General features: G+C 35.7%; 1 protein-coding gene across 14 annotated transcripts in view; it reads left to right on the forward strand.

The window, feature by feature from the left end:
- UTRN (utrophin) overlaps positions 1 to 27964 on the forward strand; it is a 576786-nt gene that overhangs the window by 511757 nt on the left and 37065 nt on the right. For all 14 annotated transcript variants that reach the window (XM_015137213.3, XM_077999492.1, XM_015137214.3 and 11 more), the window contains 4 exons: positions 399 to 484; positions 5368 to 5525; positions 9447 to 9613; positions 14693 to 14804. In XM_015137213.3, coding sequence (XP_014992699.3) covers positions 399 to 484; positions 5368 to 5525; positions 9447 to 9613; positions 14693 to 14804 — 523 coding nt within the window. The remainder of the gene's footprint in view (positions 1 to 398; positions 485 to 5367; positions 5526 to 9446; positions 9614 to 14692; positions 14805 to 27964) is intronic.

Here is a 27964-nt window from a genome sequence, read left to right on the forward strand (position 1 = left end):
ACATGTATAAAGTGTGCAGCTCTAGCTATTTTGAATCTTGCATCTACAATTATTAACAGATAGGTTTAATTCATAGTATTTTTAAAGGTGAAATCTTTTCAGCTTTATAATTATCATTGTCATTTTGCTTTAATTTGTCCTTCTTAGTTCATGTGTTATGTGCAAAGTGACTTCAAGCTGTGTATTCTTCTAGACTTGGCCAAAGACCCTGTTAATATATGTCATGAAATTACAGTATAGCTTTAATACTAGTTGTTAAAAGTTAATAGAAAAGTTGCATCTTTAAGATATAATTATTTTTAATGGTTTAGCCCCAAGAAAGTAGATATTCAGAAGCAATTAACATGCTGCATATGGTTTTAAATGCATCTAATACATTAACATTCTTATAATTTTAGGGGTCGAACTGGAAAAATTAGAGTGCAGAGTCTGAAGATTGGATTGATGTCTCTCTCCAAAGGTCTCTTGGAAGAAAAGTACAGATGTATGTAAGAGCTTTCATATACCAACAGTGTTTTTAGTAATAATAATGATTATAACAATTTACTGGAAACTTACATTATATAATTTGTTAGTAGTAATAGTTCTCTCTCTTTTTTTTTAAACCTTACTGTGCCTATACTAAGTTGGACAAAAGGTGGCAGTGCACAGACTTGGGGCTTTATGTGAAATGAAAAACTGATTATAACTAAGAGATGAGGTGCCTGGATGGAGTGAGACCTAACTACAAATTATATTTCATTTAATTCTTAGAATAATCCCTCCATAATGTAAGCATTGGGATTTCCATTTTTCTGGCTGAGAAAATTAATGCTGAGATAGGCTAAGAATCTAGTCTAAGACTGCAGAGCCAATAAGGGATGGGGCTAGAATTAGATACTAGGTTTTTCTGACTCCAAAGCCCAAACTTTTTTATTTCTTTATACTTCCAATGCTTAAAAGAAAAAGATGAACTAGAACCTTTATGGACATAGATGATAATCCTAAATAAACATATTTTACCATTGTGACAAAATAAAACATGATTTTTAAATTTTTGTTATATTTAGATTTACCAAATAAATCAACAGTGTTCCTTTATCTGTCAGTTGATGAAAGATATCTTGGCTTTGGAAAAGGCTTGTGCTCAGGAGCCAAGGGGGCCTGTCTTCAAATTTCTGCCACTTAGTAGCTGAGTGTCTTTGGGCAGGTTATGTGATTTCATTGAATATTGCCAACTAAGAGTATTCCCATTTTACAGTTCAGGAAGCTGAAATTTAGCAAATTTTCTTCAACTGAAACCTGAAGCTAATAATTCCTGCTTGGAAAAGAATTAGGAGTAATGTTTAAGGTACCTAGAAATAGCAGTTGTTGAATAATTGGTAGCAATTGCCGCTGAGTCCCCAAACTCTTAACTACTATCACATATATTTTGATTTATTTTTGTTGATAAAATGTGAATTTGATCCCATCATGCTTATTCCCAGATGATTCTTTACAGAGAAATCCATACATTTGTGGGAGAGGATTAGGGATATTCTGTGAATAGAGAGATACTAAAAAACAGTAGGATATTTGATTATAGGCCCTGTAAACTTAGTTCAGTTTTGTATCTTATGTGAACATGAGTACATTTTAATAGCTTTTCATTTCTGGGATTGCTGTGAGGTTATTTGATTTTGAATTTCAGGTCTAGACCGTGATGGCCTGTTTTTCCTACATAGTTTGACAGGAATGTCAGTGAAGAGATGTAGATTTATATGAAATGAAAAGCTGATTGTAAGATTACAAGATGGGGTGCTATGACGGAGTGAGAGCCTAGTTACCCATGCAGAAGGAGGCTTTGCACAGAGCTTTTGCTTTGTGGCATTTTATCCAGAATTTAAGTAGTTTTCAGAATCATAATCATGAAAAGATGTAATTTCCAAAGCTGAAGAAGTTATCATTTTTTTTTTTTTTTTTTTTGAGACAGAGTCTTGCTCTGTCGCCCAGGCTGGAATGCAGTGGCCGGATCTCAGCTCACTGCAAGCTCCGCCTCCTAGGTTTACGCCATTCTCCTGCCTCAGCCTCCCGAGTAGCTGGGATTACAGGCGCCCGCCACCTCGCCCGGCTAGTTTTTTTTTTTTTGTATTTTTTAGTAGACACGGGGTTTCACCGGGTTAGCCAGGATGGTCTCGATCTCCTGACCTCATGATCCGCCCGTCTCGGCCTCCCGAAGTGCTGGGATTACAGGCTTGAGCCACCGCGCCCGGCCCAGTTATCATTTTTATAATGATCAGGAAAGACAAATGTTAATGAAAATATCAATGTTACAAAATTAGAAATGGATTTTTTATCATCTCTGATTTGGGGTTTCTTGTGCTTCTGAAATAATTAGGGTTCTCTGAAAGTAACAGTTATAGTGTAGAGCTTACTCTGAAATATATGCAAATTCAATCTCAAAGCTTTCATTGTCTATAATTCAACATTAACTTTCAGATTTTGGCAAGGGAAGCAGAAGCCTCTGCAGTGAAATTTCTCATATTTAATTGAATCCACAAAGTATGCCATTTTAGGACTAATTAAATAAGAAATCTCTTGGGTTTTAATCTTTAATCTAAATCTTTACTGAGATATCCAGACTTTGGAATGTCCTGGGGTTTTGTTTTGCTTTTTACTTTGAGGACCTTCACCACACTGATTCCAGTTTTTATTTCCCCCTTGATATCAGAAACTTCCTCATTATTATTTCCTTTATTAGAATTGATATTCCAGACAGTTTGCTCTTCAAATGCAACGGCAAGGCCGCCATTCAAGATCATCGGTATCTGTCTGAACATTGATTTTATTAATACAATGCCCAATGTCAGTGTCTTAACCCCATAACACTTTTTTCTCTTGGTCCTTTCCTAAGAATATCCCTTGTTTAGGTTCTAACAGTGCCCTGGTCTTTATGCTTATAGCTGGCTAGCTTCCTTGCCTCATCAAAAACACATTTACAGACCAGGCACAGTGGCTTATGCCTATAGTCCTAGCTACTTGGGAGGCTAAGATGGGAGGATTACTTAAGCCCTGGGAGTCAGAGGCTGCAGTGAGCCATAGTCAGACCACCACACTTCCAGCCTGGATGACGAAGCGAGACCTTAAAAAAAAAAAAAAAAAAGTACACATTTTCAAACCATCCTTTTAAATTATCATTAGCATCTCTTCTGTGCTGATTTATTAGAATTTGAGTTTTTAGATTATGACTTTCTTATTACCCATTCCTTTACCCTGACACTGCTTTTTGTATCTGACTATAATGTTGAGAATGTGAACTTTTGTAGGAACTTTTATAAGGATTTATAGAAATATGTCAAAATGTCTAAGGACACTTTTGTCCTTATGTTTTGTGAGTAGTTTTACCTTAATAGTGGCATAGTGGTATAGCCCTATGCCTCAAAAGAGGAAAGTTGGGCATAGTTGATCTTGCTGAAAACATATACTTTTATGTAAAGATTATTATACATATTCATCAACTTTTATTTACTTAACAGACCTCTTCCCAGGGACTGGTTTAAAATAAACATCATATTAAGACTACTGGATAAATATTTTTGTCTATGATAGCCTTATTTTTTTTAATGGAAAGAAACAAGTAGAGCTCTAACCAAATCCAAGTGAAAAAATTATAATAAAAATGAAATTTATCTTCATTGAATTTGCTTTCCCTATGTATGCTTATAATTAAAGCCATACTTCATTATAATTACTGTGTCAGTATCACTGAGCTTGGTTCAGTTTGAAATTTCACCATTGACGGCATTAGATTTAGCATTATATTCCTTATAAAAAGAGAGAATGGGCCAGGCACAGTGGCTCACGCCTGTAATCCCCAGCACTTTGGGAGGCCGATGTGGGTCAGATCACCTATGGTCGGGAGCTCGAGACTAGTCTGACCAACATGCAGAAACCCTGTCTCTGTAAAAATACAAAACTAGCCAGGTGTGGTGTTACATGCCTGTAATCCTAGCTACTCGGGAGGCTGAGGTGGGAGAATTGATTGAACCCGGGAGGCGGAGGTTGCAGTGATCCGAGATCGTGCCGTTGCACTCCAGCCTGGGCAACAAGAGTGACGCTCCATCTCAAAAAGAAAAAAAAAAAAAGAGAGAGAAAATGATACATTGTGATCTGATATCAGGTACTGTTTGAAAATATTTTTAGAATCCAATTAATATTTACTCCACTTTCTTCTATTCTTGGAAAATTTCACATGAAGTACATTTAGATTTTAAGTGCTTTTGAATTTTTAGAATTTATTTCCAAAAAGTATTAATTTCTATAATGAAATGGATTGTTTGTATTTGAAATTTCTTCCTCTTCCAAAAGTAACTTATCTTAGGATATTAGCTTTATTGTTGAAAATTATATAATAATTTTGATCTTCAAAGTATTGTATATGGTGAATAAAAGGTAAACCAAGAGTGGACAAAATAGAAGAGTTTTAATTTTATTGAATTAAGAGAATTATAAAACAGATCAGCTTTTTAATGAATGGAAAAACCTAAAAACTTTGTGAAAATATGCACACATTTTAAAATTTGATTAAATGTATTTCGTTACATAAAGTAAAACAAAAACAGTGTTTATAGCTAATAAGGAATGGGAGACTGGCCCGAAAGAGAAAAAGCACACCTTCTTGTACTTTTTAGTGCTTCTTATATAAAATAGATGTGAATGTAAAAGTCTTTAAAATAAGTTATAATATACGTACATTTAGTAGAATATTGAATTTAGGAGTGAACACAAAAAGTTGGTAAACAAATCTGTTAAAATTTGAAGGTTTGTTATTTAAGTTACGTTTATTCTTTTATTTTTTTTTAATTTTTTTTGAGTTGGGGTCTTGCTATGTTGCGCAAACTGATCTCACTCCTGGCTCAAGTGATCCTCCTGCCCTAGTGTCTCCAGTAGATGAGATTACAGGCATGCACCACAGCACCCAACCACGTCTATTCCTTTGATGAGTCATGAAGGAAGCTTTATTTTGGCTCATTCTTTCTCAGTAAGAAGGGAATTTCTTATGAAGGTCATAAAATTAATTCATATGGGCTTATTGTATCATTTTAAAAAGGAAATTTGTGTTTACTGATTTATACTATATATGCATGATTTATGTTTATATGTATATATAACCCATTCTTGCAGGAACGGGTTAACTACATGCTTCTTAAAATAATCTAATATCATATGTAATGCAGAATATTAAGATCAGAATATTAAGGTCATTGGAATTCAGGAGGCAACTAATCAGATTCATGTCCTTCTGAAATTTTTTTAATCTACATGTTTCAGTCCACATTACCAAAGATATATTTTAAGTAAAAGAACACTGTAGGCAGATGGAAGTTAACCTCTTGCCTCTCTTTGCAGATCTCTTTAAGGAAGTGGCGGGGCCCACGGAAATGTGTGACCAGAGGCAGCTGGGCCTGTTACTTCATGATGCCATCCAGATACCCCGGCAGCTAGGTGAAGTGGCAGCTTTTGGAGGCAGTAATATTGAGCCTAGTGTTCGCAGCTGCTTCCAACAGGTAAGCATGAAGGATCACTGGTACGCAGGATGTGTTGGGGAAGGGTTTTGAGGATGTTCTGAGACATGGGATAGGGAACTCCGGCTGGAGCCAAATGCTGAAAGACTTTGGGTACCATCCAACAAGTGGTATATTTTATCTCCTAAGGCTCATTTGCTTCAAAAAATAGCAACCCTTGCAAAGAGACTTGCTGTTTTTCTTTAATAAAAGCTACAGTGTTTAACCTGTGCCATTAAATGCTGTTCGTTCTGCCCTTTTCCTGGCCTCCTCTCCTACCACTCCTCTCCTTGCTCTCCACTTTCCAGCTGCACTATTTTATTTCCTTGTTTCCTGCCTCAGCAGTGCCTTTAGACCTGTGTCTGCTGTTTAGACATTCTTCCTTCCCCATTGCCCACTAACTCACTTCTCATACCTAATCCTTATTTGATCTTTAGATTTTAGCTTTAACTCTCACATCCTCTGAAAATCTTTCTCTGACCTCTTCAGATAATGCTATATTTTCCTATTATATTCACCTTAATATCTTCCACCTCTTCCTTCTCATACTCAGCACAATTATAATTACACACTGAATTATATAATTCATGGCTTAGTGTTTGTTTCTTCCGTAAGAACCTAAGCTCCATGAAGACAAGGACTGTGGCTATCATTTTACTGTTGTATCCTGTCTTAGTTCGTTCAAGCTGCTCTAACAAAATACCAGAAACTGGGTGGCTTTTAAACAACAGAAATTTATTTTCTACTGTTCTGGAGGCTGTCCATGATCAAGGTGCTAGCAGATTCAGTGTCTGCTGAGGGCCCACCTTCTAGTTCATTGCAACCTTTCTTGCTGTTTCCTCATATGATGGAAAGCTGCCTCTGGTCACACATTTCCGTGGGCCCCGCCACTTCCTTAAAGAGATCTGCAAAGAGAGGCAAGAGGTTATCTTCCATCTGCCTACAGTGTTCTTTTACTTAAAATATATCTTTGGTAATGTGGACTGAAACATGTAGATTAAATGATCTGTCTTGGGCCTCTTTTTTTGTTTGTTTGTTTTATACTTTAAGTTCTGGCGTACGTGTGCAGAACGTGCAGGTTTGTTGCATAGGTATACACGTGCCATGGTTGTTTGCTGCACCCATCAACCCATCATCTACATTAGATATTTCCCCTAATGCTGTCCCCTAGCCCCCCAACCCCTGACAGGCCCCAGTGTGTGATATTCCCCTCCCTGTGTCCGTGTGTTCTCATTGTTCAACTCCCACTTATAAGTGAGAACATGTGGTGGTTGGTTTTCTGTTCTTGTGTTAGTTTGCTGAGAATGATGGTTTCCAGCTTCATCCATGTCCCTTCAAAGGACATGAACTCATCCTTTTTTTATGGCTACATAGTATTCCATGGTGTTTATGTGCCACATTTTCTTTATCCAGTCTATCATTGATGGGCTTTTGGTTCCAACTCTTTGCTATTGTGGATAGTGCTGCAGTAAACATATGTGTGCATGTGTCTTTATAGTAGAATGATTTATAATCCTGTGGGTATATACCTAGTAATGGGATTTCTGGGTCAAATGGTATTTCTGGTTCTAGATCCTTGAGGAATTGCCACACTGTCTTCCACAATGGCTGAACTAATTTACATTCCCACCAACAGTGTAAAAGTGTTCCTGTTTCTCCACATCCTATCCAGTGTCTGTTGTTTCCTGACTTTTTAATGATTGCCATTCTAACTGGCATGAGATGGTGTCTCATTGTGGTTTTGATTTGCATTTCTCTGATGGCCAGTTGACCAGTGATGATGAGCTTTTTTTCATATGTTTGTTGGTTGCGTAAATGTCTTCTTTTGAGAAGTGTCTGTTCATATCCTTCACCCACTTTTTTGATGGCGTTGTTTGTTTTTTCTTGTAAATTTGTTGAAGTTCTTTGTGGATTCTGGATATTAGCTCTTTGTCAGATGGATAGATTTTGAAAATTTTCTCCCATTTTGTAGGTTGCCTGTTCACTCTGATGACAGTTTGGTTTGTTTGTTTGTTTTGCTGTGCCTTTTGTTGCCATTGCTTTTGGTGTTTTAGTCATGAAGTCTTTGCCCATGACTATGTCCTGAATGGTATTGCCTAGATTTTCATCTAGGGTTTTTATGGTTTTAGGTATTACATTTAAGCCTTTAATCCATCTTGAGTTAATTTTTGTATAAGGTGTAAGGAAGAGGTCCAGTTTCAGTTTTCTGCATATGGCTGGCCAGTTTTCACAACATCATTTATTAAATAGGGAATTCTTTCCCCATTGTTTTTCTCAGGTTTGTCAAAGATCAGATGGTTGTAGATATGTGGTGTTATTTCTGAGGTCTTGGGCCTCTTGTATAAGGGCACTAACCCCATTCAAGAGAGCTCCACCCTCAAGACCTAATCATTTCCTAAAGGCTCTACCTCCTTGTACCATCTCCTAAGTGGTTAGGTTTTTAACATATGAGTTTTGGGGGGACAAAAACATTCAGACTATTAGATTTCCTGCACTTTGAACATCATACCTACTTTAATAAGTATCTGCTAGATAACTGAATTAAAATGTCCTGAGTTCTTTTTAAGACAAGATTTTAAATATATATATACATTAAAGATGTTATTAAAGTATCAGTTTTTTTCTTTGAAACTATGCATACAAAAGAAAGATACACAAAGTTTTATACTGATCTAAGTTACTAATTTTAAACTGAGAAAGCACTTTAGTTTCTTTTTAATGTTTACTGCATATAAAGACATTTTAGAAATGTTACTACTGATGTTATACATATGCATAAAGTACAAGTCTACAGATATTTTGGCAAAGCATAGCCAGTGATTTATCATTGCTAGGGGAAAAAAAGGCTCACACCATATCTTTGAGGAGAATTGATGTCATGGGTTATTACATTTTATAATGGCCCTTTTTCTTGTTTTAGAAATACAAAAAATATCAAATGCAAATTCTAAATATGATTTATAGTTATACATATAGGTTCACAGAATAACCTCAACAGCAATAGGAGGATGAAATTGTTAGAAATTTTAGCTTTGCACATAGGAAAATTGCTTAGTTTTGGGACTTATAGAGGGATTGGGGAGTTTTATGTAATTTATCCTGATAAATTTGAAAATCCTGCAAAGTACATCCATAGCAATATGGTTCCCATGTGATGATATAATGGGACTGGAGCAAGCAGGACACACAAAAATGACAGCTTTTATTTAGCATTTATAATGGCCTTCAAGTTTGTAAAATTATCAGTGAGTCTTTCACAAGTTTTTACTGTCTTAGATGAATTTTTTTTTTTTTTTTTTTTTTTTTGAAATAGAGTCTTGCTCTGTCACCCAGGCTGGAGTGCAGTGGCATGATCTCGGCTCACTGCAACCTCCACCTCCCAGATTCAAGCAGTTTCTCCTGCCTCAGCCTCCCGAGTAGCCGGGACTACAGGTGCATGCCACCACGCCCAGCTAATTTTGTGTGTGTGTGTTTTAGTAGAGACGGGGTTTCACCGTGTTGCCTAGGCTGGTCTCAAACTCCTGAGCTCAGGCAATCTGCCCACCTTGGCCTCCCAAAGTGCTAGGATTACAGGCTTAAGCCACCATGCCTGGCCGAACTAGTTTTATAGAATTATTTATGTAAAAAGATTACTTTGAATTGGGTGGTTTTGGTTTTTGCTTTTGTTTCTTTCAAAAGCTGAGTATATTGAAGTCTTGGTATTTTTTTACTTCTTACTATGTGACAATTTCTGCTTTTTCTACTCATAAGTTCTAGAATTTTCTTGACTTGAAGAACCTTAAAGCATTGTGACTTAACTGACATGGAAAGAGTTACATAGTTTCCTCTTCTGCACAAATTTTCAGAAGATTATGAAGCAACAGCACTTGCTACCATTTAAATGAAGACATTTCTTCACTTTTAATATATATCTTTTTTCACCAGAATAACAATAAACCAGAAATAAGTGTGAAAGAGTTTATAGATTGGATGCGTTTGGAACCACAGTCCATGGTTTGGCTGCCAGTTTTACATCGAGTGGCAGCAGCAGAGACTGCAAAACATCAGGCCAAATGCAACATCTGCAAAGAATGTCCAATTGTCGGGTTCAGGTAAGGTGTGCCAGTGCTGGAGGAGACTATTTTCTGTTCCCTTTGCGTAATCTCAGTGGTACGTCTATCCTCCATTCCCATTTGGAGGTTTGCCTTCTAAATAAATGGCGTGTTCAGCATGTCTCATCTATCAAAAAGTAGCATTTCTTCTTATAACTACTACATGAAGCATATTTTATTATTGTTGCTATTATTATTTTCATTTACACTACTTTGGTCAGAACCAGAGATTTCTATGAATGTCCATTTACTTAGGTCACAAAAATGATTCATGCATGAAAATTGTATGGCTGATTATAAATAGATAACCCTGATGGAATTTGGTGAATATTCTGAGGTCTTTGGGGTCAAACTTAGCAAACAGGAAACAATGTTTAATTACCAGCTGAGAAGTAACCAAATTACTTTGTGTTACTTCTGCCAAGCTTGATATGAAGTACATTAACCTGACTTCTTCCCATGAGGAGCACTGCTGAATGCCATACTTTAATGTAATCAGTGTTTCAGACTCTACAGTTTGTGACCCCAAAGCTGACAGTGCAGAGTCTATGCTTTGTCCTAAGGTGGAGATTTTTGGACATCCTGATCCACTCCTCTTAACATAGGTATGCATTTGACCTCTTGAATATATTATATTTCTCTTCTGGGGGGAATCTGGAAAATAGCCCCAGTTTAATTTGGAAATCTTTTATGAAACAACATAAGCCTACTCAGTAGGGAAATTCAAGATTTTATGTGTCTCTGTTTTTGTTTTGTTCTTTTTCTGACCAAGTCTTTCTCTGCCACCCAAGCTGGTATGCATTGGCACGATCTTGGCTCACTTCAACCTCTGCCTCCCGAGTTCACACGATTCCCCTGCCTCAGCCTTCCGAGTAGCTGGGACTACAGGCGCATGCCACCACACCCAGCTAATTTTTGTATTTTTAGTAGATACTGGGTTCCACTATGTTGGCCAGGCTGGTCTTGAACTCCCGACCATGTGATCTGTCCTCCTTGGCCTCCCAAAGTGCTGGGATTTCAGGCGTGAGCCACCATGCGTGGCCTTATATGTATCTTTTATTCGTACCTGAAGACAAAGTGCCAAGATGGTGATTCTCTGAGGGAGAGTCAAATCAGGAGGACTGGGATTGGTGGTTGTTATATATAATATCAGTATTAGTAGCTTGAATTAAACAGAATTGCTTTCATTTGACTGACTTTATCAGCATAATACTTTGTATGAAGCATATCATTGCATTCTTTGTGGATGGCTAACATAAGAAATGGAAATTCAAAAGTTCTCTCACGCATTATGGTGTAGTTGGGAAGACTAAAGTATTGTGAGGTCAGAGGGCCTTGCTGCTATGCATTCTAAGAGGATGAAAAGACAGGTAGGTAGTGTGAAGTAGAGCGAGCATTAGCCTGGCAGACAGCCAGGGTAATAGATGCCCCAGTGGAAGTCAAAGCACAAATCTTGGAAGAGAAAAATGGTAAAGTCACAGTTTAAATGCAGCAAGGTTCTTGGAATGGCTGCATTTGGAGTATCTGGTAGACATAGGTGTACGGGAGAGGGAATAGCTGGAATGTGGCAAGGTCGGTCTACTACTCGGAAGATAATTCAAATGAGAGTCATCAAAGCTAATAGTCACTGCTATTTATTGTTTACTTTATGCCAGACAATGTGCTAAGAGGTGTTGTATTTGTTATTTTAGTCACTTTTCATAAAAACTCTGTAAGATTGGGAGTATTACCTCTACCTAAAGGAACTAAGACTCCAAGATTAGTCAACTTGCCAAGGCCAGGCAGCCGACTGTGCAGAGACAAAGTTAGGATTCAAATCCAGATCGCTTTGGTTCTCCAGTTTGTGTTCTTAATCAAGATGGTTTTAAAAAGCAGATTAGATTTTTAGGAGAGGAGAGATTTAATATTAAAAAGTAATGAAATGGTATTGAAAGAGCAATTGATTTAAGTAAGGCATTAATTATTGGATCAAAAATATTACTCTGGATATAAACTGTAATGTGAAGATGGGAAATATCCACATTAATTGACTTGGGAAGAGACTGCCATCCATATATATATATATGTATGTATGTATATATATATGTATGTATGTATGTATATGTATAATCTGCCATATATGGTCATTGGTATAACCTAGAGATGCCATGAGGGACCATATTTCTCAGCATCTGATGGATGTGAAAAGTGAAGGACAGGATAAAATACTCTAAAAACATTAAATATTTGAATGACCTTTAAAGTTTCATTTCTTAAATTAAAAAGGCCTGAAGCAACTATGCAGAATATTAAGATTTAACTGAGTTGTGGGTACATGGATGTTTATTATATTCTCCCTACTTTTCAATTAACTTGAAATATTTCAAAAGAAAAATATGTAAGAGCAATTATAAAGAGTGAACAACCTGACGTGTTAAATTTCAAGGGTTTAAGTTTCTGCTAGTACTATCAAATTGACCTGTAGATGTCTCTATGACAGAGATGTGAAGTTGACAAGCAGATCAGAGATTAAGGTTATGGGAGGATGTTCAGGAGATAGTGGATTGAGAAGTAGCTCTGGAGTCAGGCTACTTGGACTTGAATCCTGGATCTATTGTTTGGCACTGAGACTTTGAATAAGATACTTGGCCTTCTTGAACCTGAGTTTCTTCAACTTCAGATTCTATGAGTGTTTCCTTATAGTAGTAGTTAATACATGAAAGTGTCTAGGGCAGTACCTATCACAGAGTAGACATTCAGTAAATGTTGGCTTTTTTTGTTACTACCAATAACATCATTAGTGTGATAGTAGGAAAACCTATGAATGTATTGTTGAACATTTCCATTAAGTGGAAATGCCGGAAAAACCTGGACAATGCTGTTACTCAGTAAAAGGCAGGATTAGAGAGAGGTATAGTAAGGGAGAGAACAGGATTCTTCAGAGAAGTAGAGAAGCATAGTGTTGTGGAAATCGAAAGAGAAGGCTTTAGCAAGATGGTAGAGGTGTTAGGTGCATCAGAAAGATTCTTTGAATCAGAAGTCATTGGGAATCTTAGAGAGGATTCTATCCATGTCATTATAAAGATGGCTCAGGAAAATACATAGGCTAGTATGTGCAAACAACTTGTTTAAAAAATCTAACTATAACTTAAAGAAAATATGTCAGGATATTGAAAATTGGAAGATGGTAAGTGATATATTGTCTTCCTTTTACTTGCATGTATATTTTTCCTGTTTTCTACATTGAGAATGTAGTACATCTAAAATTTTTAATTTTTGAATGAAAGAGAAATATGTCCAGAGTTGATGCCTGGTTTAGGCACAAGGCCGAGCAAAGGTTTCTTCAAGCTAATGGTAACTTAATTATTGCACAAAGATTACCTATGAAGGGAATGAATAAAAGAACAGTTCCAATAGTAAAATGGGGTCCAATTGGAATAGGTCTGATTAGCTTAGTTGTAAAAAGATGCATCTTTCTCTGTGTCTTCAGAGAATGAATGGAAAGGCAGATACAGAAATAAAGATAGAGAAATATGTCTATTATAGAATAATCTTATATAATCTTAACTTCATTCAGACTGTCTCTCTATCAAGCTTCTACCATATATTTATATATATTTAAAATATTCATTTTCCCTGAACTTTTATAAATACTGCTAGAGGTTTTCACTAATTACCTCCAAATTAAATGTTAATGAAATCTTAGATTTACAGAGTGTTTTGTAAGCTGGGAATTTTTTCAGTTAGAATCATACACAGTTGCTTAATAGTGGTCACATAAATAAATTAGAGCTTTAGTTCTCTTTCTTGTAAACAAAGTGAAGCTAGGTAATCCAAGACTGTTTTTTGTGCCCACCTGGGCCCTTAGCTCTGTTTTCATGCACTGTCATCCCTAACATGTGGCTTCCATCTTCAAAGTCACTTCATGCTAACAAAGTGACTCTTCGGGATGTCAGAGTCATTTTTCCAGTGGGGAGGAAGAGGGAGCATGCCTCTTGCCAACTGAGTCAGTCTCTTGAAATTCCAATTAGAATCCCCACCTAATAACTTTGGTTTCTATTGCACTGGTCACCACCATCAGCAAGAGAGGCTAAGAAACAGCAATTTTCTCAAGGCTCATTGCTAAAATGTGCTAACAGCACAAGGATATGTTACCAATGAAAAAGGAAGAATGGCTATCTGCCAAGGGAGTATTCAGCAGAAGATAAAATTCCATTTAGAAAGAAGATGTCAATCATACCTGTCAAGCCATGCTGATAGACCAAGAGATGTTGTTAGTGTATGTGATTGATTCAAACCAGTAGCTTCCCTGGCAAAAGTAAACTGGCTGTAGTATATGCAGAATGATTTCCTTAAGATTGATTTGCAAGTGATTTTTCAGGTCATTCTAGAAGCTACTCAGCACTTAGTAGTTTATAGCCACACAACCTTTAAATTTTGCTTCCATTTTCATTCTGTTGGTTGTATCATTTAATTTTTTTCTGTAGATGTGGGTATAATTTATGTTCTTAGTTCTACCAGCAATGCTGACAGAATATATTTGGGAGAAGATGTTTTCCACTCAGACTGATAGAAACTGGTCATCTAAGGTTTTGCTTTTGTAAGTAAGATTCTACAAGTAGAAGTCAATGTGCAGTGTCATTCTTATGCCAGAGATTTTAAAACACCATTTCCATTCAAGGATGCATTGTGATAAAGGCTCTATTTTGTTTTTCCTTTGTTGCACAGTATTTCTTGATTTCTTTTTTTTCTAGTGACTAATTTAAACCAAATATAAAAGTGCTCATTGTTAAAAACTGTATCTTTGTGAGGGAATTTTAAGATTCATTTCTTATTGATGGTGTAATTGATATTTTAAAATTTGATGTTTCAACTTAATAGATATAATTATTTTCTTGTCCATCATTTTCCATTCATATTCAAACATTAAAAGAAATCTTCTGACATGCGTATTTGTCTCCCTTGAGACTTGAACTCCAAAATTTGATTTTTTTTTTTTTTTTTTTTTTTTTGGTAATTTGGATGAATGAAGTTTCTTACCGCAAATTTGGACTAAATAATAGTAATGCAAGCCAATAAATTTTCTTTTCTTTCCTCTAGGTATAGAAGCCTTAAGCATTTTAACTACGATGTCTGCCAGAGTTGTTTCTTTTCGGGTCGAACAGCAAAAGGTCACAAATTACATTACCCAATGGTGGAATATTGTATACCTGTGAGTACTAACCCACTGTTTTGTTTTTAATACATTGCCATTGAATTAACTAATATCTAAAATGTTATTGTTTATTTAGACTTAATCTTTTTTGAAAAAATATCACTTTGAAGATTATATTTTTTGTTTTAAGTAAACTCGTTTATGTTGAATTAATTAGTGCAGAAAAAAATACTAACTTTTTTTAACATCTATGTTTTGATTTTAAACTTTTTTGGTAGCAAATTCTTTTAAGAGCTGATACTGACCTGCATTGAAAATGATACTATGTAATGAAAAATCATGTTTCTTTTAGACATATTTATGCTTTCTTAGTTAAATACTATATTCATATTAGCAAAAATACAGAAAATGGAGATATTAAAAATATAATTCCTAATTATAGCTCCTATATAAACTACCCTCTAATTTTTCCATGTCTCTGGTTTTAAGATTCTATTCATATTTATATTTATATATTTTGTTCCTGATATTTTTTACTCGACATTCCATTTTGTCACACAGTATAATTTTTTTTTAGTCACAAAATTTTTAATTGAGTGAATTACTACATTTTACCTAACCATTCCCTTAAATTTGGACATTTCGTTTATTTTCAATTTTGTGATGTTATAAATAACACTTTTACAAGTATCTTTGTGAAGGTAGCTCATTCCAGATATTATATAAATTACATTGCAATAGAATAAAGCACTATAAGTAGGTTATTTGAGTCAATGAATATGAGTATTTTTTATGGTCAAAATACTTGATGTCAAGGTTTTTTTTCAAAAGAGGTTTATCCCACTTTACATTATTATCACACTTTTTTAAAGTTTCAATTTTACTATAGCCCCACCAGCATTGGATATAAGTTCTTGTTTTTCCTTTGATTTACAACTATTTTTTCTTGAAGTTATCCTCATGTTCTATTAATAGCTATTCTTTTACTTCCTTCCAAATAGTGCCCAAATGTATTCATCAAGCTGTCTATTTTCTTTGGTTTAGGGAATTGAGTTACTTGTTTGGATCATAAATTGACAGCAGGGCTGCAATACTTATAAAAGATATACATATAAATCTCACACTCATAAGTATCTTATCTCAAATAAATAAGTGCCCTATGTATGGAGAAGAAATCTCTAGAAAATATTGCTGAAATATAATGGAGGAAGTGCCCATACCACGTAATAGCTTTAACCAGGAAAAAGAAAGCTCCCCAAGAAAATTTGTGAGACAACATTTATTACTATTATTAACTTATTTATTCACCCAACAAATTAATATTGAACATTTTGTAGGTGTCAGGCCCTCTTGTCAAAGATAAACAAAACCAGACACTAGTTAAAATGGTAAGGACAGATTTTAATCAATAATACACTGATTATGCACATATACTTCTATTTGTACAGAGGTGACTGGGTGTTTTCAGGAGGGAATAGGCTGGGGAAACAAAAGACGGACTTGAGCAGAGGCAAGAAGGTGAAAACTGACCCAGCATTGGTCAGCATCAGTTCCATCAGACCAGCTGTGTCTGTGAGCTGGCAATTGTCAAGAGTTAGGATTCTACCATTCCAGAAAGACTGGGAGACAGGGGCCCTATCCTTTCTGATGATTACACTTCAGAGAAATGACTTTCGGGTCCTTGAGAAAGACACCCCTGAGTTGTTGGAGATACATACACATCTCAAAGGGACAGAGGAAGGATTCCCCATTGTAAGCCCTTTTTAGTAAATGTCCTAAGAAAGAGTGAGCAGGGACCTGTCTTCAGGTGTTGGCTAGAGCGAACAGTAAATTCTTTTGGCAGCTTGGAGTTTGTTTTTCAGGCCGACGCTTTAAGAGGGCAGATGCCTTAATGATCCCCTTTTTTAGGGTAATCTAGGGATGTGGCCTTGAACTGTTAGGAATTATGTTCATGTTTGTTCAAGTTTTTTAATGGAGAAGTGGGTGGAAGGGGATGGACAAAATGATTTGTGCTGAAAATTTGCAGTTTTTATAGGTCAAGGTTTCAGTAAAAAACAGAGCTTACTGGAGGCCAACACAAATTTGGTCAAGGAGAGAATCCTTGTCAGTCATTTCAGCTCTGATAATGTATCATAGTATACCCAGAAAGACAAGATTGTGGACTTTCCTGCTACTCTCCCTTTAGGAGGAAGAATATGTGAGAATGAACAAGGAAACAAATAAATGAGGTTATTATAGATTGCAGTAAGTGCCTTTAAGGAAATGAGTATATAATGAGATAGAATGATTAGAAGAGACACTTTAGATAAAGAAATCAGTAAGGTTTGTCTGAGCTGACATTTGAGTTGAGATCCAAGTTTGAGGGAAATTCAGGCCTGTAAAGAACTAGTAGAAGCATATTTCAGAAAGAAGAAACAGAACATACAGTGGTGTGAGATGGGAAAAAGGTTAGCGTGATTGGGCTACAGAAAGTGGAGCCTGTTCCCCAAGGGGCACGTGGAAAGGAGCACTGGCTACACAACTGGAAGTGCCCAGTGCATAATGAAACTGGGGGGGCCCCTTGTTTAACAATTATTAAGACTTCCAAAGTGGCAACATCAGAGCAGTAAATCAAGTTCAAGGCCCTTCTGATTGTAGGGCCCTGTGCAACTGCATAGGTCCAATATCTTTGAAGCCCACCCTGAGACTGGGAAAGAGGTGGGTGTAACCAGGGAACAGAAAGAAACCGGGACAAATTTGATGAAAGAGAAACAATAGTAGGAGATGGAATTAAAAAGAAAGGCAACTATCAGATTGTATAGAACCCCGGGGATCATTGTAAGGAATTTGGATTGGGGAAAAACATCATAGTAATATTTACATGAGTAGCTATTATAGAAATTTAGAAAGCTGATTATAAAATGCTAGTATCAAAATATCATCAAGTAAATATATGTTGTTATAGTAAAGATATATAAAATTACTCTTTTTCTTGGTCTTAAATGTATAATAATTCTTAATGGCTTTACAAAATACCCAAACAATTTGAAACCCACATATCTTCATCAGTTGTCATCCAGTGGGTGCATGCTTAAGAATCACTGATACACGTTTGAATTCCACTCTCCAACTACCAATTTTAAATGAAATCTGTAAGTTACCCAAAACTGTTCTTGTTGCATAGTCTTTCAAAAGTCACTGTTACCATTTCCAAGATTGCAGCTTATCCTGCATTATACAAGGATAGCTTCATTTTTCAAGATATCCTTTGCCCATTTCTGAGGCTTTGTAGTGATCTTATCAACAGCCTACTTATAAATCATCTGTATGACAAGTCACTTTCTGCATTTGACCCTACAACTTTTTGTAAAATAACTAGAAGTATATATTAATTGAATCTTTAAAAAGATGCTTGCATTTAATAGCAATGAATGACCTGATTTAACTGCTTTCTGAAATTTCTTTCTTTTCGCCCACATTCTTTACATTTGCTCTACTGTTTTATTTATGGTTCATCCATCTTTTACTCAACATTTCCTAAAGTCATTTCATGTCTGCCTTAGAAAATGAACTCAAGTGTGGATTTGTTCAGTACAGTGGTAATAAGCACCACTTGAGTGTTAAATGGATCAGACTTTTCCATATGGACCTTGATGTTTACATTCCTCAGAGTGTGTCTCCCTTTTTGGTTAAGAAGATGCTCCAGTCACCTTACTGACTTCATCTCTTTCCTTTTCAAAGTCCTTTACAGCTGACTCTGAATGTTTCTATTTTTAAGAGCTTTCTGCAATTTGGAAACCTTATTTTAAATCCACAATGCACCCTAAATATTTTGCCAATATATCTGCTTATGATTTATGGTAATGTTTGCCTTTAGCTGTAAGAAGACTAATGGTATATAAATGAAATATCATGACTCATGAAAGTGTTTTATGATATTGATAATTTATATGTATATAAATTATCTGAAGAAATGTAGCAGAATTTTTATTTCTCTAGGAAATGACTTTTTGTCTTATTTCCCCCTACTATTCTATAATCCAAATTTGTACATTTAAGAATTATTTCATTAGGCTTAATAAGAGTTGATCTTCAAGAGACAGCATGACACAGATGATATTTAATGCCTGTCATCATTCTGTCTCCATATGTCCAAATCCTACTTTCTCACAAAAACAGCTCACCTCCCACTTTGTGTGTGAAATCTCCCCCAGCTCCTCCAGTTTTACCCTCATCAAAGCACTTAGTTCAGCGGCCTCTGCCAATAGCCTCTACTTTACCAATTAACTTTTGATTCTATGTTCCCTTGTATCATTTTCTAACTATGCGATGTTTTTGTCTTCTCAATTATCTTTTTACCTCCTTGAGGACTGGGATGACTTTTATACTTTTCTCCCTGTGTTAGTTAAATTTGCCTCATAAAAGCCAAATGAGCTCATATCTGAATTTATAAATACTAATTATAGAATATTAAATCTGGAATTAAAGCTCTAAGAGATCATCTAACTTATCTTTATTTTGAAGAAAAAACTAAGTCTTAGAGAAGGTAAGTGGTTTGTGCAAAGTGGATGGCATGGATTTAGTGACGTAACTCCATTAGGGAAACACACACACACACACACACACACACACACACACACACACACACGCAGTTGGAAAATAGGAGTTTATATATATATCCTAGCTGGAATATTATGTTTGTTGAATACCCTTTTACATACCAGGCATTTTGCTAGGAGTTGGAAATACAGAGAAAATTTCATGAAGGAGAAAAAATACCTCTATGTGGAGAAATTCAAGACTGTAATTTTTTTTAGAATGATTAAAAATCAAGACAGTAGTCAATTTTTTTTTCATATTATCCATGCACCACATCTTTGAATTCAGGGATTATTGTTTGTAAATAAATAGTTACGTCTTATATTAAGATGTTCAGATGTAAATTTTTTTATTTATGATGATTTAATTTTGTTGTGAAAATTACCCTTCTCAGATCTTTAAAATCATCTTTGTTGTAAGTAACCGAAATTTAATTCAAATGAGAAACATTTTTATATGTTAGGATATATAAAAGATAGTGTGTGGTTTTGTTTTTTGAGATGAGATCTACTCTGTTAGTGAATTTCAAGTGTATTATCTGTAGCCACATGCTGTACAGTAGGTCTCCAGAATTTATTTATCATATAACTGAAAGTTTATACCCTTTGACCAGTCTCTTCTCTTTTCCTCCACCTCCTGGCCCCTAGTAACCACCATTCTACTCTCTGCTACTATGAGCTTGACTTTTTTTTTTTTTTTAAGATTCCACATATAAGTGAGATCATGCAGTATTTGTCTTTCTGTATCTGGGTTATTTCACTTAGTATAATGTCCTCCATACTCATCTAAGTCATTGCAAATAACAGGATTCCCTTTTTTTTTTATGACTGGATATATTTCACTGTATTTTCTTTATCCATTTATCTGTTATAGGATACTTAGGTTGATTCTGTATCTTGGCTATTGTGAATAATGCTGCAGTGCACATAGGAGTATAAATATCTTCTGGAGATAATGATTTTATTTTCTTTGGATATGTATCCAGAAGTGGGATTACTGGATGATGCGATAGTTCTATTTTTAATTTTTAAAAGAACCTTTAGACTGTTTTTCATAATGACTGAACCAAAGATAGTTCTTCTTTAAATTGGAGAGTTCTTCTTTAAATTTCACATGATTTATAAAAGTTCATACAATTGCCAACAGTGAGAGAGAACTGGATAGGGTTAAATACTAAGAAGAATGGAAAATGTTTAGAATAGCTACTAGGGTCAATCATGAGTCACACAGAGATGAGTAAACTGATTGCTACCTTGCCACAGGAGTGCAGCTGAGGTTAATTGGCAAGGATTTGTAGTTTATGACTCCATCATTGCTCAGCAGCTTTGGAATTAAAAGATGAAAAGTATATTTGAAGGCCAAGGGAGTGAAAAATTCAAAGGTGTTAATGATACTGTGGTTGATTTGAGGTATTCTCATGCTGAAGAAATCTCATGGTGGGATAAAGGGCTAGAGATCAAGATGATGGGGGAAAGAAGAGGTTTATTTGTAATATAAGAAGTGAGAAGAAGAGTCAGAAGATTCCAGTCAGTGAGAGATTTTTTCAAGTTAGAGATTTTGGACTAAAAGCTGTTTTAAGTTATGATGAGGCCTGGGGTATGGCCACACCCCAATGTGTGACTGAAGTAGGACACAGAAGGTTCTAGAAATGAGACGGCTTTTAGAAAGTCATCACTGCATCTCTAGAATTGAAGTGACAGACAGGTGATAGCCCTGTCTGGCATTGTACCATCAAAGGAGAGGGGAAGGGCACATTGGCTTTAGTAGATGAAGCTTAGGGGGAAAGGGTGTTTAGGAGAGAAAAAAAATATTTTCTTCCCATCTTAGTTTCATAGTTGAGGCTCCTGTAACAAAAGATAGATTAACAAGAGAAGTGCATACAAATTGATTTAATATAAATTTTACATTACATGGAAGCCTTCATCAGGAAGAGAAGACCCAAAGAAACATGGAAGCCTGTGTATTTTTATGCTTAGGTTTGATGAAGAGTGGAGAGTTGTGTAAAAGTATGATTGAATAAGAAGATATGACCTAATGCTAATGAACTAGGGGAACTTAGCAAGGCCTGTTTGTTCGGATTCTTCTCTGTGTCCTCCTGTCTTCAGTGATAAGGATGTTTCTTCCTTCCAGGAATAAGGAGGGCACCTCTCGATTAAGGGTCTTATGACCCTTTAGGTAAGAAGCGTGGGAGAAGGTCAGAGAGATCTTGCTACATCTGCTGTTCTCCTAATGTGCCATATTTGGAGGTAGTGTGTCCTGAACTCTTACCAAGTGTAAACATCCTTTTCTCTTGGTTTTTATGAAAGAGAGATTATACAGCCACTAATGAAAAAGATTATATGGGAGATGGCATTATCCTGGGAGCATCAGGATTGATTCAAGGAGGTAGGTTGAAATAGTAATTATGAACAAGATGTAAGGGAATGTGTTAAAGAACACAAAATCCACTGTAATGGAGAAAGAAAGGTAGATAGGCTGTGTGCATATGGTGAGGTACAGTAACCCCATCCATGGAGAGAAAATGTGAAATAGAGCAAGGTAATGGAAGAAATAGTAAAAGGAAAGAAGGAGGAAATAAGCAAGGAAAGGTTAGCCAGGATAGAAAGGTGGTTTGAGAGACATGTTTGCTCAGGGAGAAGAGACGGGATATTTGCAGAATTTTGTAGTTTGAAAGGTCAACAGCATCAGCTACTTCCAGCATTTCAATTGCAAGGGTAGATTCATTGTCAGTGTCATAGTTCAATTGCTGAGCTTTACATAGGACTAGTTTGTACTGGTAACTTTGATGAGTTTAGTGAGAAGAGGCGACGACAAGAAAAAAATACCTCGATGAGAAGCAGCTTATTAAATTAATACCACTCAAAAGAGATTTATATTGCAGGTTTTAAGCAAATACAGTTGTTTTTAAAGCAAGAGGTTCAAACACATTCTTGTTAATATTGATTAACATATAGGGAAATACGCCAAAATTACATGTTTTCCATGAGAAGAATCATATTTTCAGTGAGAAGAATTACAATTTTGTAGTAAAAAAATCGAATTTCTTTTTTAAGTTAAAAGATAAATTATGCCTTTTTTAAATGAACTATATGCCATTGGCAAAAATAAAACTCACAGACAAAAACAAAAAACAAAAAGAACAAAGAAAAAAAATCTAGAAGCAGTTGTTTTGACCAATCCTGTCCACCCCTGCCAACATCAATGTACTTCGTAAGACTATAAAAATCAAATATTTTAAAAATGCTGATTCATTCTTTGGAAAGCTCTACCTTGAATTAGGGAAGTTTGGTTTTTGGCAGTCTTGTCTCTTCAGATGTGATGTGGGGTGTTTGCCAATATACTGAAAACGCAGCATCACGGCTGTTTCTTTGACCTCAGCATCCTGAAGTGGTGTTTCAGCTTCTGCTCACCTTATGTTGTTTTCCCAGTAGGTCCAGTGCGTTTAGATTTGTCATTAGCTTTTCAGGTGAGGTTTGGGCAAAATCCATTTTACTTTGGATGACTTATCATCCTACTGATTCTTGACTCCTTGGTGATTCTGCTAATGCTAATTTTTTTAGCTTCATATTTTTTCATTAGGACTTGAAAGTCTCTGAGCTTTTCTTACTGATTGCATCCTATCCATGGAATTCAAATGTGTCTGAATTTCAACTTGTTGAAATCATTGAAACTTAAATAAAAACTGAGAGATTGTTTTATAGTTTAAAAAAAAAAACCTGTTAAGAATGTCTTTAAAATAAGGCTTGTGATAATGAAATGTACCGCTTAGCAGTATGCGTACACCAGTTGGGACTACTGATTTCTATATTTAAGAAGTAACTCTTGCTAATGAGGGTGCTGTTCAACAATGATTTTAGCACTTGTGCATGATCCAAATGATAATGTTTAATTATTCTGCTTCTGTGCCAAATGACTGTTTTTTTTTTTAATATATAACCTTGATTTACCTCTTTGTAAGTCCTTGGTTTCCTCTGTATGTAACTTATTCGTATTTGTAATTAACAGTTTAAATCCACTGTTCGGAGCATTAAGGAATTAGTTAATACTGATATCTCAAGTTAAGAAGTGGCCCCCCAAAAAAATTGTTGGGAGAATTAAAACAAATATTTTTTGTTTTGTTTTGTTTCTTTTTTTGTGGTTCTTTATCTTGTTTTGTTTAAATTGTTTGGTAATTAGAAGTTATGTGTTACAGGATTTAGCTTATTTGGTAGCATTGTAAATAGTTTCCTTTTGTGTGCTGCTTTATGGGTCTTCAGGGATAATAGTAAGAGTCCTTTGAGCTGACCTAGTAAAGCTGTTTATTCAAGGATCACTTGATTATGAATACTGGGGGGGTTAGCTTTTCTACATTCTAGATTCTTCTATACCTTATCCTTGCTGCTCCTTGTGATACATATTAGTGAAAAGGGAACTTTCAGCCATATATTAATGCTTTTGAAGTTCAGTAGTGCATAGACTTCAGCATAAAGTAAGATTATACACTTTGCAACATGAACAGGGACATATAGAAGGATACACATGCATTCATATAGAGATACACAAACTCAAGGAAAAGACTAACTCTAAATTACATCCCATGTGAAGTATCTATATTTGTTCTCTATCAAGGATAAAATGTCAAGAAAATTTAAAATTTCCTAACTGTATTTTGGTTGGTAAAATACAATCTCAAAAGTAAAAAATTATTTGATTTTGCCTTACAAGTGATTTTCTTTAGGGTTTTTCTTTAGGGTTTTGCTACAAATAGATGTATCATAGGGTACATTTCATAGTTCAGTGATACTTTCCATATTTTATTCATTTATATTAGTTGGTGGGGAACAAATAAAAAATTGATTAATTCTTATTATACAGGTAAAAGTTCATTGTCTTACGGCTACTTAATAACAATACAGTGGAGTAAAGTACATTTTCAGAATTCACATGCCCACTTGTCTGTGTAGGTTCAGTTCTAAAATATTTTTCACAGTGAGTCACCATCATTAGCTTTCCAAAAATGACAGTTTGAAGGACAACCCTAATTTGTATATGTGAATTTTTATGTGCTTGTTGAAAATCAGTCCAGAGGCATCTGGGGAAGATTGTGGTAGCATGGCTTCAGAGTTTTTTCATATCTTTTGCCTTTGCCATTTTCCTTCCATTTCTAAAGTAGTTACATTTATAAAGAGACATTTGTAAAGAGAATGGCTAGACAGCAAAACTAAAATGTACAATGTTTGCAACCAAACTAGATGACAAGAGACATCCAAAATAAATCCAGGTGGCGACAAGCCACCACCAGCCACAAAACGTACAAGACATCACTGCCTGTATGAGAGGAAAGAGAAGGAAGTGAGGGTGCCTAAGAACTGGATAGCCCCCAAAATAGGCAACAGATATTTAATGGAAAGCTGGCTTTAGAGCAGCACTAAACCTGGAAGGGTTTTGCCATGCACAGAGACTAGGGTAAAAAGGTGTGACATTTCTAGAATGCTCTTGCCTGCTGTGAGCTCTCAGGCTGGACCTATCAGGGCTTCCTGCTAGAAAGAAGGTCTCACGCTGAGCAAAACTTCTGGGAACAGAATCAACATGGAGCATTTCAAGACAACAGAAATGAAAGGAGAAGGCCTAGTCCAAAATGTGCATGTGTGCTGGTAGAGGGTATGGGGGAACAGGACCAGGAAATCCCAAACTCAAGTACTGCTATGAATGGAATGTATATATCTCCCAAAAATTCATGGGTTGAAATCTAATCCCTAGCGTGATAGTGTTAGGAGATGGGGCCTTGGAAGCATTAGGTCATGAGGATGGAGCTGTCATGAATGAAATTAGTGCATTCATAAAAGTGACCCCAGGGAGCTCTCTCTTCCCTTCCACCATGGGAGGACACAGTGAGAAGACGGCTGTATATGACCCAGGAAGCAGACTCACTGGACAACAAATCTGCCAATCCTTTGATCTTGGACTTGGCAGCCTCCAGAACTGTGAAAGATAAATTCCTACTATTTAATTTAAGCCACTCAGTCTATAGTATTCTGTGATAGCAGACTGAATAGATTAAGACACATACTGTAATTGTAAATACCACACAAAAGCAAAAAAAGAGGAATCTCTGTAAAGTTTAGAAAAGCTTTCCTCAATCTCACTTCATTATAAAAGTTTAGGAAAATTAATTATACAACCAAAAAAAAAATGAGGCACAAAAGTATTAAGACCAAATCTCATATAAAGCAATTTTAAGAAAAAGAGATAAGGAACAAAATTATATCGTGACAAATAAAGCATGCCAGTGTAACTACTTTATGAATGGGGGGAAAATAGAAAAGTGAATCTATATTTTAATGTTTTCACTAATCATATGAGTGGTAGTATTGGTATTAGTGTTCTAAGACTATTATGTACGTAATACGAAAAAAGCAAATGAATAATTATGGGATTGTCTAGGTCCTTCATCTCTTGTGTCCTTGAGAACCAGATTTTTGGTTTTGAAAAAATGAGTTAAGTTAAATCAGAAATTTGAATTTGAATCATCAATGTAACTTCAAGAGAAATTTCACCTTCAAATGCATATTTCCCAGCTCTGTGCAATGAAAAAGCCTATTAACACTGAAAAGGCCTAAAAGGTGTGCTTGGAACATCTTGTAATAGTAGCTAATAAGGAAGCTGTTGAAGACTGTTAGAGTCACATTAAAAGTTGCCAACTGAACTTGACGTTCAATAATGAGAATTGCAATAGATTGAAGTCCATCAAATACATTATAATCTTTGAGTTCCTCGTGATATTTAAAATGAACAAAAGCATTGATCGTCTTTAGAAAATGATAAAAAACCATTTCGAGATATTGAAAATTAGTCAACACAGTCAAACATTTATCCTGACTTTTCTAAATGAGCTGTACCACAGAGTATCTAAATGTTAGACGTGGTGGTGTTTCTTTATAAAAGTATGTATTAGGCAGGGTTCTCTAGAGGGTCAGAACTAATAGGATAGATGTATATATGAACGGGAATTTAGTAAGGAGTACTGACTCACATGATCACAAGGTAAAGTCCCACAGTAGGCTGTCTGCAAGCTGAAGAGCAAGGAAGATAGTTTGAGTCCCCAAACCTAAAAAGTAGGGAAGCTGACAGTGCAGCCTTCAGTCTGTGGCCAAAGGCCCCAGAGCCCCTGGCAAACTACTGGTCTAAGAGTCCAAAAGTTGAAGAACCTAGAGTTTATGTTCAAGGGCAGGAAGCATCCAGCATGGAAAAAGATGAAGGCTGGAAGACTCAGCAAGTCTGCTCTTCCATCTTCTCCTGCCTACTTTATTCTAGCCATACTGGCATCTGATTAGATGGTGCCCACTGATTAGATGGTACCCACCCAGTTTGAGGGTGTATCTTCCTCTCCCAGTCCACTGACTCAAATGTTAATCTCCTTTGGCAACACCCTCACAGACACACCCAGGAATAGTACTTTGCATCCCTCAATCCAATCAAGTTGACACTCAATATTAACAATCACAAACTATTCCAACTAATACATGAAAAATGAATAATAGGATGATACCATTTTGCAATTCCCAATGAATGGATATGGACACTTAGCATGAACAGCTGCTAAGATCACATAAGAGAGATGACAGCTATTATGTGCCTCCTATAACACTGCCAAATACCACTAATTGTCTTGACAAAAGTCTGATGCATTATCTGGATCAAGTTGCAGATTTGCAGGAGGTTATCAAGAGGACAGACGAAAGTGCTGAACTGTACCAAAAATAGACATTCTGTAAAATCCAGACTCTGGAAAACTCTGCAGGTCAAATTGAGTTTTCCAACAGACAAACTGTAGCGAAATGGCAGGTGTGGAGGAGGGATCTGTAAATTAAAAGTGATTTAAAATATATCAGATTTTTTTTAAATGAGCAAAACCAGTTAAGGATAGACATTGGAGTGATAAAACTATTTTTAAAACATAATTCAAGTTATGAACTACTTCAGAAAATGAAGTTGATGGTAATAATGGAGAGAGGAAGATAATTGTCCCTGAAAGGGGTTCTCGAATGTGCAGCAGTGTTCTGTTTTCCAACTGAGGTGGTATATTGATAATATTTCATTAAGCCATACATTTTTGTGTAAATATTTTGTTTCACTTTAAGATAAAAAGAATTATAAAAATAAATCAGTCTAGCCACCAAAACTTTATGAATGGCTATCTCTGGATGGTCAAATAGCTGGCAATTTTTTATTTTTATTCCTTCATGTATATTTTATTTTTCTTTCTAGTTGTACTGACACCAAATATGTGTTACATATGCCATTTAAATATTGTTTAAGTAGCTGGGACTGCAGGCACATGCTATCATGCCTAGCATTTTTTCTTTAATTTTTTTTTTTTTTTTTTTTTTTTTTTAGAGAGACGGGGTTTTGCCATGTTGCTCAGGCTGGTCTCGAACTCCTGAGGTCAAGCAACCTACCCTCCTTGGCCTCGCAAAGTGCTGGGATTACAGGTGTGAGCCACTGCATCCAGCCTATTTATAAAATGACATTTTAATACAATTTTTTTAAAAACCAACCACATGTCATCTAAGCAGTACTTTAATATGAAGGAAAAATTTAGGATGCAATATTAGATATTTTAGTGAATGGCGATGGATTCTTTCTCTTTCAAAACTTAA

Source organism: Macaca mulatta, chromosome 4, assembly GCF_049350105.2.
Source record: "Macaca mulatta isolate MMU2019108-1 chromosome 4, T2T-MMU8v2.0, whole genome shotgun sequence".
In the NCBI taxonomy this organism is placed as follows: Eukaryota; Metazoa; Chordata; class Mammalia; order Primates; family Cercopithecidae; genus Macaca; species Macaca mulatta.